General features: G+C 42.3%; 1 protein-coding gene across 6 annotated transcripts in view; it reads left to right on the top strand.

Moving 5' to 3' along the window:
• Positions 1–1,674: 1,674 nt before the first annotated feature.
• The window catches only part of PPP1R21 (protein phosphatase 1 regulatory subunit 21), a 33,278-nt gene continuing 20,355 nt past the window's right edge, over positions 1,675–14,597 (top strand). For 2 of the 6 annotated variants that reach the window (XM_068940035.1, XM_068940032.1), the window contains exons 1-9: positions 1,865–1,990; positions 4,294–4,379; positions 5,142–5,210; positions 5,578–5,724; positions 7,784–7,885; positions 8,582–8,746; positions 8,847–8,905; positions 11,310–11,404; positions 13,956–14,008. In XM_068940035.1, coding sequence (XP_068796136.1) covers positions 5,590–5,724; positions 7,784–7,885; positions 8,582–8,746; positions 8,847–8,905; positions 11,310–11,404; positions 13,956–14,008 — 609 coding nt within the window. In that variant the 5' untranslated portion in view covers positions 1,865–1,990; positions 4,294–4,379; positions 5,142–5,210; positions 5,578–5,589. Of the gene's footprint in view, positions 1,991–4,293; positions 4,380–5,141; positions 5,211–5,577; positions 5,725–7,783; positions 7,886–8,581; positions 8,747–8,846; positions 8,906–11,309; positions 11,405–11,984; positions 12,173–13,955; positions 14,009–14,597 lie in introns of those variants that run through there. The other 4 variants (XM_068940033.1, XM_068940030.1, XM_068940034.1 and 1 more) reach the window with 3 other exon arrangements.

Raw genomic sequence — 14,597 nt, 5'->3', positions numbered from 1 at the left:
TTGTTAGGAACTTCCAAGGGAATACAAAACTGAGCAGAAGGAGCAGGAAATAGTCTATCACGGCTCTGATGTTAAAAAGCAGAGCTTCTTTATTGCTCATTCCAATGCAACTATTTAAGTCCTTCTGGTCATGCTGAACAGCAGCAAGATCATTTGAATGCACAGTGACATAGCGAATGGTATTTTGCTTTTTTCCCCCTTGGACTTCCTAAAAACGTGCGGTCTCTGTTCTTGGCAACACGGATCAGCAACACGTCCTCTAACATTAAGACTTGCTGTGGAGATACAAACATATCTACTAATCTGGCCCCCATGTCTTATTTAGTGCTTGCCAACTCCACTGCTGTGACTAGCAAAACAATAGCAAACATCATCAAAGCTTCAAGACTGTCGACGAGGACTAGCTTCCATTATAGGCAGCTACTACCTACTCTTACTTACTCTTACGGGGAACCAAGAGAAAAGTAGGTAAGAAAAAGATGATTGCTTATCTCTAGCACTACCTACTACCGAGAAAAAGCTACAAACGTATCACGCTGAAATCAAGTGGAAAAAAATGATACTATGGAAACTTAACAAAAATAACTTATTCTATCTCTACACTGCACCAGCAGAAAATCACCAGATGCTCAGCATATACTGGAGAAGTATCATTACTTGCTTGCCTTATTATACTTTTTCTTACACAACTGTTCTTATGTTCGAAAATCCTGCACTGGATGGGTATCTGGCAGGACCAAACACATCAGTCCCTTCAGATTCAAGAGTGCTGATGGTGTATGTATTTAAATGTTTGGCAAATGTGAGGATAAAGCAGAACAGGAGATAATAAGCAAACTCCCGGTGGTGTCCAAAGAGCAAGGCTGAACGGTTGGGAAGCCAAAGGGAGGCTCTGAAACAAAGGGACCCACAGGCAGCAGGGGCAGCAGGCAGAAGGCCAGGCTGGCTGCCCCGGTCCTGGGAACGACCCAGGGGACCAGGCCAGGGCGCCTCCGCGGCCTGGGAGCAAGCAAACGGCGCCGCAACCCCTGCTTTTCCAGAGTGCCTCTTCGTTACCGGATAACGGCGTTGGCTGAACGTGGTGGGAAGCAGCACCAAGTGCTGGCGACGACTGACACCCACTTCTTGTGAACCCAAACCGCTTTTTGTTTCCTTTCTCCCTCCATACAGCCGCGGATCATGCGTTCACCCCAACCCCGCTGTGCGCGTTACAACTGTCATTTCAGGCCAGGGCCGCAGCGCAGCGTGAACGCAGGCCCCGTCTCGTCCGTCACGGGCGATGACTTCCCCACGCAGGCGTGACCACCGCCCGCCGCCGCCCCGCCAACGGCCGCGGCGCCGGGGCGCCCCCTAGCGACAGCGCCGCGCCACCGCCGCGGGAGGCGGCCGCGGGGCGCCGGGCCGCCTCGTCCCGCTGGCCGGCAGCGTCCCGCCGCTTCACCCGCCGGAACGATTCCCCCGCTCCCCCCGCCCCCGCCGCCCGCCAACGGCCGAGCCAGCCCACCCTCCTCTCCCCGTTGCCCGCGGCGCAGGCCTGCGCGCCTACGCGCAGCCGATGCTTTTTGGACGGGGCGGCGCCCCGTAGCCTCCAGGGCCGGGCGGGTGACCGTTGCTACGGTGACCGCGGCTGCCGCGCGAACGGCCGCTTTGACGTCACGCGGCCCCTTCCTGCCCGCGCTTGTGGGCGGGGTCTCAGCGAGGGCACCGCGGCCCGGCCCGGCCCGGCCCGGCCCTCTCTCCCTCCCTCCCGTGCCGCCATCTTGGAAGTTGCGTCAAGATGGTGGCGCCGAGGGCTTAAGCCCCGCCTCTCAGGCCCCTCCCTTTTCCCGCGGGGCGGGGCAGCGCGGTGACGTCAGCGCGCTCCCGCCGCCTGAACCCGGAAGTGCGTCTGCGGGCGTGCGGCGCCGAGCCGGCGGGACGGACGGTGACCATGGCGGCCGCCGCGGAGCTGCAGGGGAAGTACCAGAAGCTGGCACAGGAGTACTCCAAGGTATCAGGCGCCTTAGCCCGTCCCCGAGCAGCGGTGGCTGCCCCGGTGCCGCGCGCCTACCGTCCCCCTGCAGCCGTTACGCGACCCCCTTCTAACGGCTCCGTTGGGGAGCGGGAGGGGCTGTCCCCGCTAACGGCCCCGCGGTGCTGCGGGGCCCCTTCGCCGCCGCCCCTCGGGCGCTGCCTGTGCCCTCCGCGCCGTCCCGCCTCGGCGGCCGCGCCCTCATCTCCCCTTGTCGCCTCCCCCCCCCCGTGGCCGCTCTGCCCCGTTGCTGCCGGAGGGCGGCGGGCCCCTGAGTTCGTGCTGCGGCCGGAGCCAGGACGGGCTGGTCTCGGCGGTCGTTTGCGATGCTGGAGCCCAAAAGGTGCCTCCTTGAGAGGGAAGGCAGGCTTGGGCCGCCCGGGCAGGTGGCAGTGTGCGGGCGCTGAGGGACTGCCGTGTGGCCGAGCCCTGGAGAGCGAAGCGGCCTGGTCTGCAGCGCCAAGCACCCGGGAGGACAGATAGCCAGCTGTGCTGCGCGAGGGCAGTGACACTCGCTGCAGCTCTCCTTGGCTCTCCCCTCCTCGGCGAGGCGCAAGGCTTAGTTACCTTCTTCGATGCGAACGTTCGTTGGTTGAGCTGTTGCGCTTCTTCTTATCAACGGACAGAAGTTTGCCCCAATGGATGAAAACGGGAATTCGGTGGTGTTAGTAGTGTTTGTGGTGGTACTGCAGCGTCTTGGAAGCGAGAGCAGTTGAGTACACCTGTCATTCCGATTCTTCCACAGCTGCTCGGGGTGACTGTTTGCTTCCTGTTTCTGAAGCCGCTTCAGGGAGCGTTTGCAGACCCTTTTGTGCCATAACAGGGAATGCTGTTTCTTTCTAGGTGATTTCCTAAATCTGAGGTGATTTCCTAAATGCCGGAGCAATGCTTCATTTAGAAGGCTTCCTCTCCTCTTTCTCTGTTGTTCACTTAAAGGAAAAGAAGGTCACTAGTTTTGAGTGCTATAGTTCTTCTACAGCTGTGAGAAAGAAAGCCAGCGCTTGATTTTTGTGTATCCCAGCAACAAAGTGTTTGGCACAAAGCATTGACTGTACTTGACACCTTTCCCTAGATTACAGAACAATGCATCTTTAAATTCTGTTCTCCTTGTGACTGCTCGAAAGGATTATAGAGAATCTAAACTGTTCAGACTTTTTTTTAATGCTTCTGCAAGTTGACTTAAAGTAAAACCAGCTGAATTGACTTCAGGATCTTACCAGTCACAAAACGTTTATATTTGTTGTCACTTTCTACGGTGGAGCTGCTGTACCTTGAGGATTAAGGATCACATGGGATAAGGTAATTGAGGGACTTGATTCCTGAATGAATCTTTGAAATGCAGACCACTCGACTATAGCTTCTGAATGTTCTAGCTACTGGATTCTTTTTCCTTTGGTATCATGGTGTCCAAAAGTTTTCTTTGAACTTCTTGCGACTTTTCGCCTGCAGTGTTTCATTGGTTCTTTGTAGGAACTACTTTTTTTTGTCTCATCCCATTTCTTGTGGAACAGCTTTAGTACGTTGTGAGATTACCTTTGGAGATAACGCTCCTTTTCTTACAAATGATGGGCTGGCTGTTCAACTGGCTACTTAGTGTATGCAGACAAGAAAGGAGAGCAGCTCTGGGAAGCTCTTTGCCTGCTTGCTAGTCGTGTTGTGGAGCTAAGGAGAGGGGTGGATAAGAGCTTGGCAGATTCAAGAAGCGTCATGGAAGTGCCTCTCAAAGGATCACTCTTCTCACTCCACAGAGTAATCTAGGAGAAGGGTATTCATTTTCAAAATACTCTTTTTCCTCTCAAGTTACAACTTCTGACTCTTTCACTCAGGCTAAATGGAAGCAGTAGTCAAAATGCTTCCTGAGCTTGTGATGGCTTTTGATGGATCACGCTTAACTTGGATATCTTGATGCGTCATGGTTGAGCTAGTTCATTCTGTTTCATCCTTGTGCCTGACATGTTGCTGCACCAGTAGCTGTGGTGGAAAAAGGCATAGAAAACTGCTGCACTGCTTTTTCCTGCTCGGGACACCTTCTGCTTGGAAGTCTTTCCATGGTGCTCTTGCAAGTTTCTTCTCTTGCCTGTGTAATGTCTGGGCAACACAGTGGGAATGCTAAAAACTGTGCTTAGCAATGTCAATTGTCTTTTGACCTTTTTGAAATATATTCAGTTGTCACACTGAGAAGATTAGCCACTGCTGCTTTACATTTAAATCTTGCCTTTTATACTTCTACCAGAAGTATTCCCAAGCCCAATACAAACCCTTTTAATTTATATCTGCAACAGCTGGATTCAAGCATGTCAAATGAATACAAACTACCACTGAAGAAACCAGGATTCAAGCTGTTATCAAGGAATGGGAAGATGGAAATGTCAGTATCCTTATCACTACTGCTGTAGAGTTAGAGGTACTCTGTGAAGTAAATGGAAAATAGGTTTATTTAGTGACACATTTCACCTTGGTGATTTTATCCCAGATTTCTCAACTTTGTAAGTAAGACAAAAGGGCTTTTTCCTGTATGCTTTTTATGCTTTCTCCTGAAATGTTTGTCAAGCTATTTTTTTCTGGATCCTCTACTGTTACTGGCAATAAGTAGTTTCTCTGTTTGAATATGGTTAACTTCTTGAATTGGTACAGATTGACTTTTTATTGTGAGTTATGTTCATGTCCCAGAACCAGTCATGAACACTTTTGGGGATAAGAAAGGAAAGGCAGAAATAACACTGAACATATGGAAGAACTTGCTTAGTTAAGAATAGTTTTAACTTTACTCTGTCTGTTCACTGTTCTTCAAACAATAACTGTATTTAAGTGTATTTAAGTTATTAATCTTAAAGACTTTTTTCTCCAGTAAGAAGTATGTTCTGTTTGAGAAGAAAGTTCAACTGGTAAAATAACTCTTATTTCCTGACAATTCAGGATACAAATTTGATGCTGCTTTTTTTTTTTTTTTTTTCTTCCCCAACTTAATAACACTACTACTTACCTGAATAGAATACTTTAAAAAGCACACACATCTAATGCTTTCGTGAAAAGATATAATGTTTTATGCATGCAATTGTCTTTTTTAGTGAACTTTTGGGGTTTTTTTATTTGTTTATTTACATAGTTATCCGCATCTCTTATTTTTCAGCTTCGAGCTCAGAATCAGGTGCTGAAAAAAGGGGTCGTAGATGAGCAAGCAAACTCTGCTTCTCTGAAGGTAGTGTTTAGAGACTCTTACCTGTTTTGTCAAGACTTAATGCAATTGAAGTTAAATGAAAGGGTTTTTTTCCTTCATAGAATGGTGGTTAGAAGAACAGTAAAAAAATAAATTTAGTAAGAATTCTTGCTCTGCAACTGCTATGTTCATTGTTCTTTGTAGGTGATGACTTTGTAAAAGTGGAAGGTTGCTTCTTAATGATTAATTTACAGGATGAAGTACCTAATCAAGCATGGTCTATGGGCAAGTCAAAGTGAAATCTGTTTTCAGTTGAAAAGCAATGTTTTTGCCTCTTCAATGTTAAAATAATGAACAAAGGGTTTCTTTATGTGTGCAAGTTTAATTTTAAAACTCCTTGGTCCCTCAGGAGCAACTGAAGATGAAGGATCAATCACTGAGAAAACTGCAACAGGAAATGGACAGTTTGACCTTTCGAAATCAGCAGCTTGCCAAGCGAGTGGAGTTGCTTCAAGATGAACTTGCTTTAAGTGAAGCTAAGGGCAAGAAGAATAAGGTATATGCTACAGGCAAACAATGTTTTTTAGCAAATGTCTCTTCCTCACCTGTCACTGCTTTATCCTGATTTGTTGCAGCTGCTTTGTGCCAAGGCTCAAGCTAAATGTTCTTACCAGAACTTGTATTCTTAACTGATGGAATGTTACTGAAAATACCCACGAAATGGATGTTTATACCTAAACTATATGCTACTGTATTTTTTTTCTAGTCAGACTGCTAATTGATGCTGAGTTGGTATATCCCCTCCTAGGGGATCTCTTATTAAACTTGTAAACAGCTAGGGAAGATCTTGGAGATTTCTGATTAATCTGCTGCTGTGAAGAAAATTGATCTTTCTTATCCACCTCTCCCTTTGTTGCTTTGTAATTTTGATGTCAATATGCAGCTCTCCAGTCTGACTGTGGTTTTTCCAAGAGGCTCTTATTCGAATCATGTCGAACGCTTTGAAATCGAGATTTTTCAGCTAGTACTCCTTATGTTGTTTCAAAATGGCAGAATAATTAGAGTTCTGAGAAATGTATCTTTGCCAAAACGCCTGCTAATTAAACTTAGTTTGTCATGTTCTTCAGATGTCTCAACTCAGCCACTTTCTCTTTAGGAAACATTGAAATTCCCAAGGATGTTCTATCTGGACTTGAATAACTTTCTCAAGCATCCTTTGATACCTCCCTCTTAGGAGGAACCTCCCTCTCAATTACTGTGATCCGTTCTTTTTTGACATCTCTCAAAACTCCATAAAGACTAATGTGAAGATATCATTCAATTAATTAGAAATATCCTCATCTTTCTTACTTGTTCCCAGAACTTCTGTACTTTTTTTTCTTTCTCAGATTGTCCAGTTCCTTGACAAGCATAATGCCTCTGACTCATGTTACTCAAGCATCTTAGCAGATTCATTTTCTAAGTGTATTTTGGTCTTTCTCATTTTTTTTTTTATTTCATGTTACATAACTTACAGCTTTGCTAGGCATAATTCCAAATTTTGAAGGACCTTAGTTTGTCCTGAGTAGTTTTGCAGACTCTTGCCACTGACTCTTCTCTTTGTTCAACTGTCAGAAAGCCTAATTTTGTACTTTAAAAAGCGTCCATACTACTTTTAAAGTATGTTCCCTTTAGTTCTACATATAAAGCCTTTTTCGGCAAGTATGTGTTACTAAACGCTCCCTTTTTAGATTCAGTGCCCCCTTTAGATCCCCTGTCACTGGGAGACCAAGTAAATTACGTCTACACCTATTTAGATTAAGCTTCTGATAGATGATCCGTGTCAGACTGCAACCCTTCTAGGAGGAATGGTGTGCGTGCCCATGTCTCAGGTGATCCAGGTCAGCCTGGCATCAAAAAAGCATAGGTGGCTTAACTGCGTCAGCTGTCCCAGGCAATTGGAGTTCAGTGTTAAGTTTATGTGTAAATGGTCATCAGTTCTGTTCAGTGCTGGTACTACACTTCTTCAGCAGAACGGTAGAGCAGAGCAACTGTCTGTGTGGGATTTGTTGGTGATCTGTCTTTTAAATGAAACGGGTGAAAAAGGAAGAACTGCTGGAGGGAGTTCTGTATTCCCAGGGAACTTACCAGGTGCTGAAGGCCCAGGGTCACCCAGTGCTGCAGCCTGCCCTGGGATAGCGCCCTTTCGGTGACTGTTCCTGGGCAGACCAGGCTGGCTGATGCTTGAGCACTAGGAAGTGGGGACATGCCATACACAGAGCTCCCATAACCCGGTAAGTCTTTCTGCATGGGGGTTTAATACTGCTGATTGCTTGGAATCATGCAAGATTTAAACGGTGTTAACAGCACCTGCCCGTAGAAGCAAATTCACGTGTCTGTGAACGTCAGATCCGAGTAGCGACTCTTTCTTTTCTTAACTCGTCTCTAATGAGCATTCTACCACTATACAAAAACAACGATGTGAAGGGATAAATGCTGCTTTTGGGCTCATGTTGTATGCAAGATTCGCTTAGATATGTTAGTCAGTTTAATAGAAGCATATGAATATATTTTAAGTGATGGGGTGTGTTTTTAGATATTTGGGGACGTGATAATAGATGCATGTTTTCTTTTAGAAAAGTGGAGAATTTTCATCTCAGTTGAGTCAAGAGCAGAAAAGTGTCTTCAATGAAGATCTTCAGAAGAAGATAGAAGAGAATGAACGACTGCATATACTTGTGAGTAAAACTCTTAATTTTTCTCTTTTGTTTAGAAAAATAGTCTTGTGAACCAAGCTGGAGAAGATAAAACAGCACCTGCAAATTAGTGTATTTAGAAGCTTAGTTGTATGCAGAATAGTGGATTAGCATTGTTTTTAAAAGACGTTTGCTTGGCAAGTGAGAAAGTAACTTGACGTCAGATTCGTAAATACTGCCTTATGTGGAATAATTCACATAGCAATAGATGGTTCTCTCATTCAGTTTTGTAGCTTTTGGTGACACTCGGCTGCTGTGTGGAAAGTAGCCATATGGTTGGTGTAGGGTGGAAGCTTTTTCTTCACTCACAGTTTCCAGATTGCTTTAAAACTTAAAATATTTTCTGCAAACTGGCAAGAATTACTTTGTCACGATAGAAAGTTTCACTAGTTCAGAAAACTTATGGAAAATTAAGCTGAACAACAAAACTTTTTTGCAAATGTCTATTACTTATCAGTAATATTTTTAAAGAACACTTGATACTACAGAATTCTAATACACTGTAAGTACTTTGTTCCGCAGTCTCTTTTGCGAATACCAGCACAAACTCATCTGAGAGTTAGTAAGGGAATACTTGTTATTAATGTGGACTTAACTGGAATAACTGATAGGATTAGATTCCATAGCACTAAATGAAAGTGAAGCTCTTGCGTATGAGACTTGCTTTTGTCATTGTAGTTCTTTGAAGCAGATGAGCAGCACAAACGTTTAGAAGCAGAGCTGCGAAGCAGACTTGAGGTTTTGGAAACTGATGCTGCCCAGCATCAGGCTGTGGTGGACAGTTTAACGCGGAGATACACGGATACCATAGAAAAACTGCAGAATGATAAAGCTAAATTAGAAGTAAGGGGCTTTTTTGTTACTTGACAAACTTGAGAAGTTTTGAAGTTAAATGTTTTGCTGTGTCAGTACTTACATTGTGAGATTATCTTCTTGCATAAAGATCAAGTCTCAGACACTAGAAAGAGAAGCTAAGGACTGTAGGCTTCGAACCGCAGAATGGTAAGTGTTTTTATTTAATATAACGAAAACATTGATTTAAATCAGATACTTTAAAAGATTAATTGGGTTACTTTGAAGGGGAAAATAACTGTTTAAAACCAAAAATTGGTAAAACTGAAAGCACAGGACAACAGCTCATTAACATCAAGACCATGCGACTCAGATCTGTTTTCCTTCTACTGAGTATATAACTAGACAGTCGCTTCTGCAGATGTGGACAGAACCCCTCTTAGTAAGAGCTGCCAAGCTCTTGCAGAAAGCTGTAAGGCTGATGAATGATTGCAGGTTTTATTTGCAGTGAACACGGGAAGGAAGCTGTTGAACTTGTATGAAACAAAAGATGTGTGAGTTTTTACATGCTGCTTTTAGAAACAAAGTTTGGGTGAGGTATTTGTATGCAGAAACTTGACCTGCTAAAAAGCAGTTTCAAAAATCCCCCTGCCTCAAATGCCTCTTGAACAATATTTTTTGCTTCAGGTATAATACATACGCAGCTAGAATATTTGAAGTTTATGGTTGAAGTTTATTGTTAGTTTTGGAATTCTTAAATGATCCTGAAGATAAGCTATAGGAAACAGGAAGAAGTTGAGGACTGTGGGCCAAATGGAGTTAGAGAGTACTTCTCTGAAGATTTTTTTTTTTTTTTTTGGTGTACTGTTTCTTAAATTTATGTGCAGTGTAAAGCTTTTAAAGTAATGGATAAAAAGCATGGTACATGGTCAGATAAGAAGTTCTTTTCCCCTTTCAAGTAGAAACCTCAAATCATGTATTTTGATTATTTTGATAGATGTGAACATGAATTCTAATAATTCTCTTCTGATATAGATTAGGGTTTCACTTACAATATGAATTGAAAAGAGGGTGGAAGTTTTGACTCCTGTTTGCTCTTCTTTTTTTTGTGACACATAGCGTAAGTTTGAAAGATAGTGTTGCTGTATTCTGTTTCTATGAAACTTAGAGCTTGTCTGTCGTAGGAAGTTCCATGATGACTGGGTAATATTGTAAGAAAATGTTTCTACTCTTTAAGAAAAGAGTCTTTTAAAATTAAAAATAAAAGCCTGACCCTATTTCAAACACCGAAATCAGTATCTAATGAACACTTGGCAGAGAGGCAGCGTTTGTGAAAACGCTGCTCTTTGGTTTTCTCCGTTTTTCTTCAGTGAGAAGGGATCCCTTTGCCTCCGAGATCCAAGCTTTATTCCAAAAAGCCAGGAGATGCCAGGCTCGACAGCCTGTGCCTTGAAAATTAAAGGGCAGAACCTGAAACAAAATATATCAAACTACTTGTTTACCATTCCTTTACAGTATACCAGAGAAACATCAATACTTTAGCAGTTTGTCTTTGAGTCTGAATTTTCTGACATGCCCAATGACATTTCTATTGCACAGTTTCTAATGTGTCCAGTGCTGTTACCCTTCATACTCTGCAGTTTCTGTGCACTTTTTTGGGTTGCTCTTTAAGAAAAGTCTCTATTAATGTACATGAGATACTGGTCAATTTCTTTACATTTTATTCATTTATTTGGATTCCTTTTCCCTATTGGTATTCATTAATGTATTGAATGTAAAACAAGCTATCACTTTGACACTTTCCATCCCATCGTCCAATATACGTGCAGGAGTTCTAGATATCAGACTGGAAGCAAAACAGTGAAGAATGAGGGCCTGAGTTGGGTAAGGTGTGGAATTTGGTCTGAAAATCAATGTACAGTAATCCTTGTTAGCATATGCGTAATGCTGGAACATGTTACTGTTCATCTTGAGCATCTGGTGTAATGGTATTGTTAATTATCATAACATAGATTCTCATATACACAATTAGATGTAAGCCGAGGAGATGTAGGGGGAAAAAAATCACTTTAGAGTACAACTGAAACGTAATTGTCGAGTCTGTTGTGTGTGCCATAACATAGACATGTTTAAATACGGGACTTTGAAAAGTTCATAATATGTTTCTAATAATGAGGTAGTGTACTTATCCGAACTATCAAAAGCTCACTTATGTGTTGGAATTACTGTATCAAGTAACTAAGTTAAAGGCCCATTTGTATTCTAGCTAAAATTCCAGTGAACAGAGTACTGTGATATAGCTTATATCATGAATGCAGTATTGGAAAGTAATGTAAAGATTAACTTCAAAGTAAGTTGTATTTCTCAAGGATAGCACTCTAAGATTTTTTCAACGCTTTCTTGCTGCTTTCACTGCATTTGTTAGGGGTTAAAATACACTGTCATTTGACACAAAAGAGAAAATGACTCTTACTGTCTTATTTTTATCTAACTTCTGGAAAGAGATGTGTTAACTCCAGGGAGGCTTAGAGGTATTTATGGTGGTGGTGATACTAATTGAAATTTAAGGATTTACGTTATACTTGGGTTTTTTTTTTTTTTAATTGTTATTTAGCCAGCAACAGTTGAAGAATCTTCAAGCAGCTTTGGGCAGTAGACTGGAAGAATCTCTCTGCATAATCAATGAAAAAGTACCTTTTAATGACACAAGTAGGTGTTGCTTTGGTTTGGGTTTTTCTTGGCTCTCTTACTGAATTTGGGTACCCATCTGGAGGAAATACTGTTATCATGAATTAAAGTACGCTAGATTTAAGAAGAGTTGGACATATGAATAGGCAGACTCCTGCTGGAGCTTATTGTAATGCGTATTCATGATACTAGCCATCTTTTGTTTAGTGGTCTTAAAATATCAAGTTATCTTTTATATAGCAAATACAAATTAAAGCTATTGAAGGCTTTTTCAAGTAATTTATCAAACTGGCTTAGTGTTGACAGATCAAGGAACATTGTCAATTTACCAGTGTCTCCGCAAAGATGTCTTTAGGTAATTATTTCAAAGGATATTATTTTGGCAACGTATATTCAAGAGCTGCAGTAAGGTAAGATGGGGATGAAGTAGTGGATGCAGAAATGTTACATCAATACTTAAATTTTGATTACTTAGCAGCAGGAGGTCTGTCAGCACGTCTGAATCGCAGAACACCTAAACTAGTTCTTAACCATGGTTTATTACACACAGTCGACACTGTGTTGGTTTTCAAGCAAATGGCAGAACAAACACTCCAGTGAATTTTGACTTTTTTATCCATCAATAACTTTCTTGGTTAAGCGCCAATAGAAAAGACTCATTGAGGTTGAACTTCATGTGTTATAAACTGCTCAAATTCTTCAGGACATCTAGTTTTGTGTTTTTGTTTTTCAAGTATGAAGTGAACATCACTAAGCAGAAACTGAGCCATGCTCCCTTCTCAAGCTCTAGTAAGTCTACTTTGACTTTTCTAGTCTTAGAGAGAGAACCGAAATCAGACCTCGCTCAGTAGCAGATCCTCTGTTCTTCTGAATGTGGCTTCAAAGCTATGCTGTTATGTTGCCATGTTTATCCCTCTTTTTAGGGGAAAAAATACTTTGAGTTTGAGACAGGGACTTTGATCTGAATTAGCCTTTTCTCTTCTTTCTCTCCAACTGTGAGTAAGTGAACAGAAGTGCAAAGGATACCCTGAAGCTGGAAATGGTCAGACTTGGCACCACTTTGGTACCAGAGTCTGTTTGCGAGTGCAGTGAAGCAGTACTGTGTACTATCCTAAATAGCTTGAATAGTAGGCTGTACTTGAGTAGGCAGGCAGTGAAACTAGCAGGAGCCGGAATACAGAAAAACTTGAAAGTAGCAAGTTGTAGCAGAGAAGCAGAAACAGAGGTGGTGGTTTCCTGTAGTTTTCGTTGGCAGAAGTGGTAGAAACCTCCCTCCCACCCGCTACGCGTCCCCATTCGGCTTAAGGCTTGTCAAAACATTCTTAGGTTGTCCAAAAGCAGATCTGGCTGGGTGCTGCGGAGGTGAGGCTTCCACGCTCTCTGGTGGGTTGGAAGTCCAGTTGAAAGTCTCCTCTTGCAGATACCAGCTCATCCTCTCTTGTAGGAAATGTATGTCGTATGACATATTATGCCTAGGTGTTGATGCTCTGCTTTGATATGCTTTTCACTTCTCTTTGCTTCTCACAAATAAAGGTTATTTGCCTGGCAGCTGCTGCTTCTTGCTTATGCTGCTCTGGCTTCACTGGCTGACTAGTACAGGTGGTTCTTGTTTTAGTGAGAAATTTGTTTAGCTGCTCACTCAACTGTCGTCATCACATGGTGCAAGAAGGTGAAGTATCAGATCGTTTGTTTGTTCGCTAAGCATCACTTCAGGAGTAGAAAGATAGCAATGAAGTTTTCTTAATCCCTTAATAGTAGGATGTGGTAATTTCGGACAGTGCTCTTTTGTGAAAGGAGTTAGCTTTTTGCCTGTGTTAATTGCCTGGTATGAATGATACATAAAGAATGAGAAGCTGTTACAGAAGCTGTAGATTTCCTCTTTGTGTACAAATTTAAAGTAGCTATTTAATTGAGTTTGGATGTGATATTTGGGAATGCGTAAGGCTTTGTAAATTGTTCTCTAGGTACAAATATCGCTATGCCTCTTTAAAAGCATGTGCCCCTTTGTAATTTAGGAATCATCCAAGGTGCTCTGTAACTGGAACAGAATGCTTAAATGTGTGGAGAGTAGAGTTAACTCTAAGTAATTGACAAATCAGATACGCGCAGGAGCTTTTTAAAACACAAACCAAACTACAAGCAAACCATGAAAGAATAATCTGTCTTATTTTACTTTCTCTGGAAAATAATTGAAGTTTGAAGATCATGTTGAGTTCTTTAAGGATTTTTAAGACCGTACACTGTTGTTCAGTGAATAATACTGATCTTTTGGATAAGAGCGTAAGGCGGCTGCTGCTGCTGTTCCCTATCAAAACTGTAGGGATTTTGGATGGATAAGTGTGACTTACAATCTGAGGCAAGTATGGAAGTGCTTTCTCCCCTGTTGGTGGCAGTGGCAGCTCTTAAATGAGGATGTTTAGGCCTACTTCATTGAAGCCAATTGCTTGGATATTTTTAGTAACTAATACTTTTGCATTGAGAAATTTCCATTTAAAACCATTATGTACTAAGAAATGTTTTATATGGAAAGCATGATTTAATACGTTTATGCAACTTGGTTTTTGTTCTGTAGGATCTAATCGGTACAATGCCCTGAACGTACCATTACACAACAGAAGATATCAGGTAAGCACCTTTATGGTTTCAAATGTAAAGATCTAACTTTCTGCACAGATATAGAATTAAAAAGTCATTTTAGTAACTCTAAATGGCAGAAAATAACCTGTCTTCACACTATCCTGATACTCCAGGGGAATTTCTGTCCACAAAGCCTTTATGCTATGCAAAGGTATGTTGTTTTCACGTGGTCTTCTACTTATCTCACTCTGGACAAGAGCTAGTCTTTTGGTTCCTGTCTGATGATCGTTGCAGGCTGTTGACTTAAGTTTGCTATTCTGGAAAGACTGGCAAAGAGGCTTAATATATGTCTTGTATTAAAGTTATTTATAGGAAATGCTTGTGATTCTGTCAGCATGCAGTAAGGTAGGACTTGAACACTTCATTTGTAAAGTTAGTTTAAGCTTTGTCAGTTTAGGAGTCCTAAGTTTTTCTGTAGAGAAAAGGTAATTTCGATATCTCGAATTCCTTTTCCCTCAAAACCAGCTTCTTTCTCTTGAATCACCTCTCCTGAGCTCCAAAGAATGTTTGTATCTGTAAACTACGCATTGGTGCATGCACTAGAATACCATATTAGTTAATGTTACCTATCAATAGT

This window comes from Struthio camelus, chromosome 3, assembly GCF_040807025.1.
Source record: "Struthio camelus isolate bStrCam1 chromosome 3, bStrCam1.hap1, whole genome shotgun sequence".
Lineage (NCBI taxonomy): Eukaryota > Metazoa > Chordata > Aves > Struthioniformes > Struthionidae > Struthio > Struthio camelus.
This window is presented reverse-complemented; position numbering and strand designations above follow the sequence as displayed.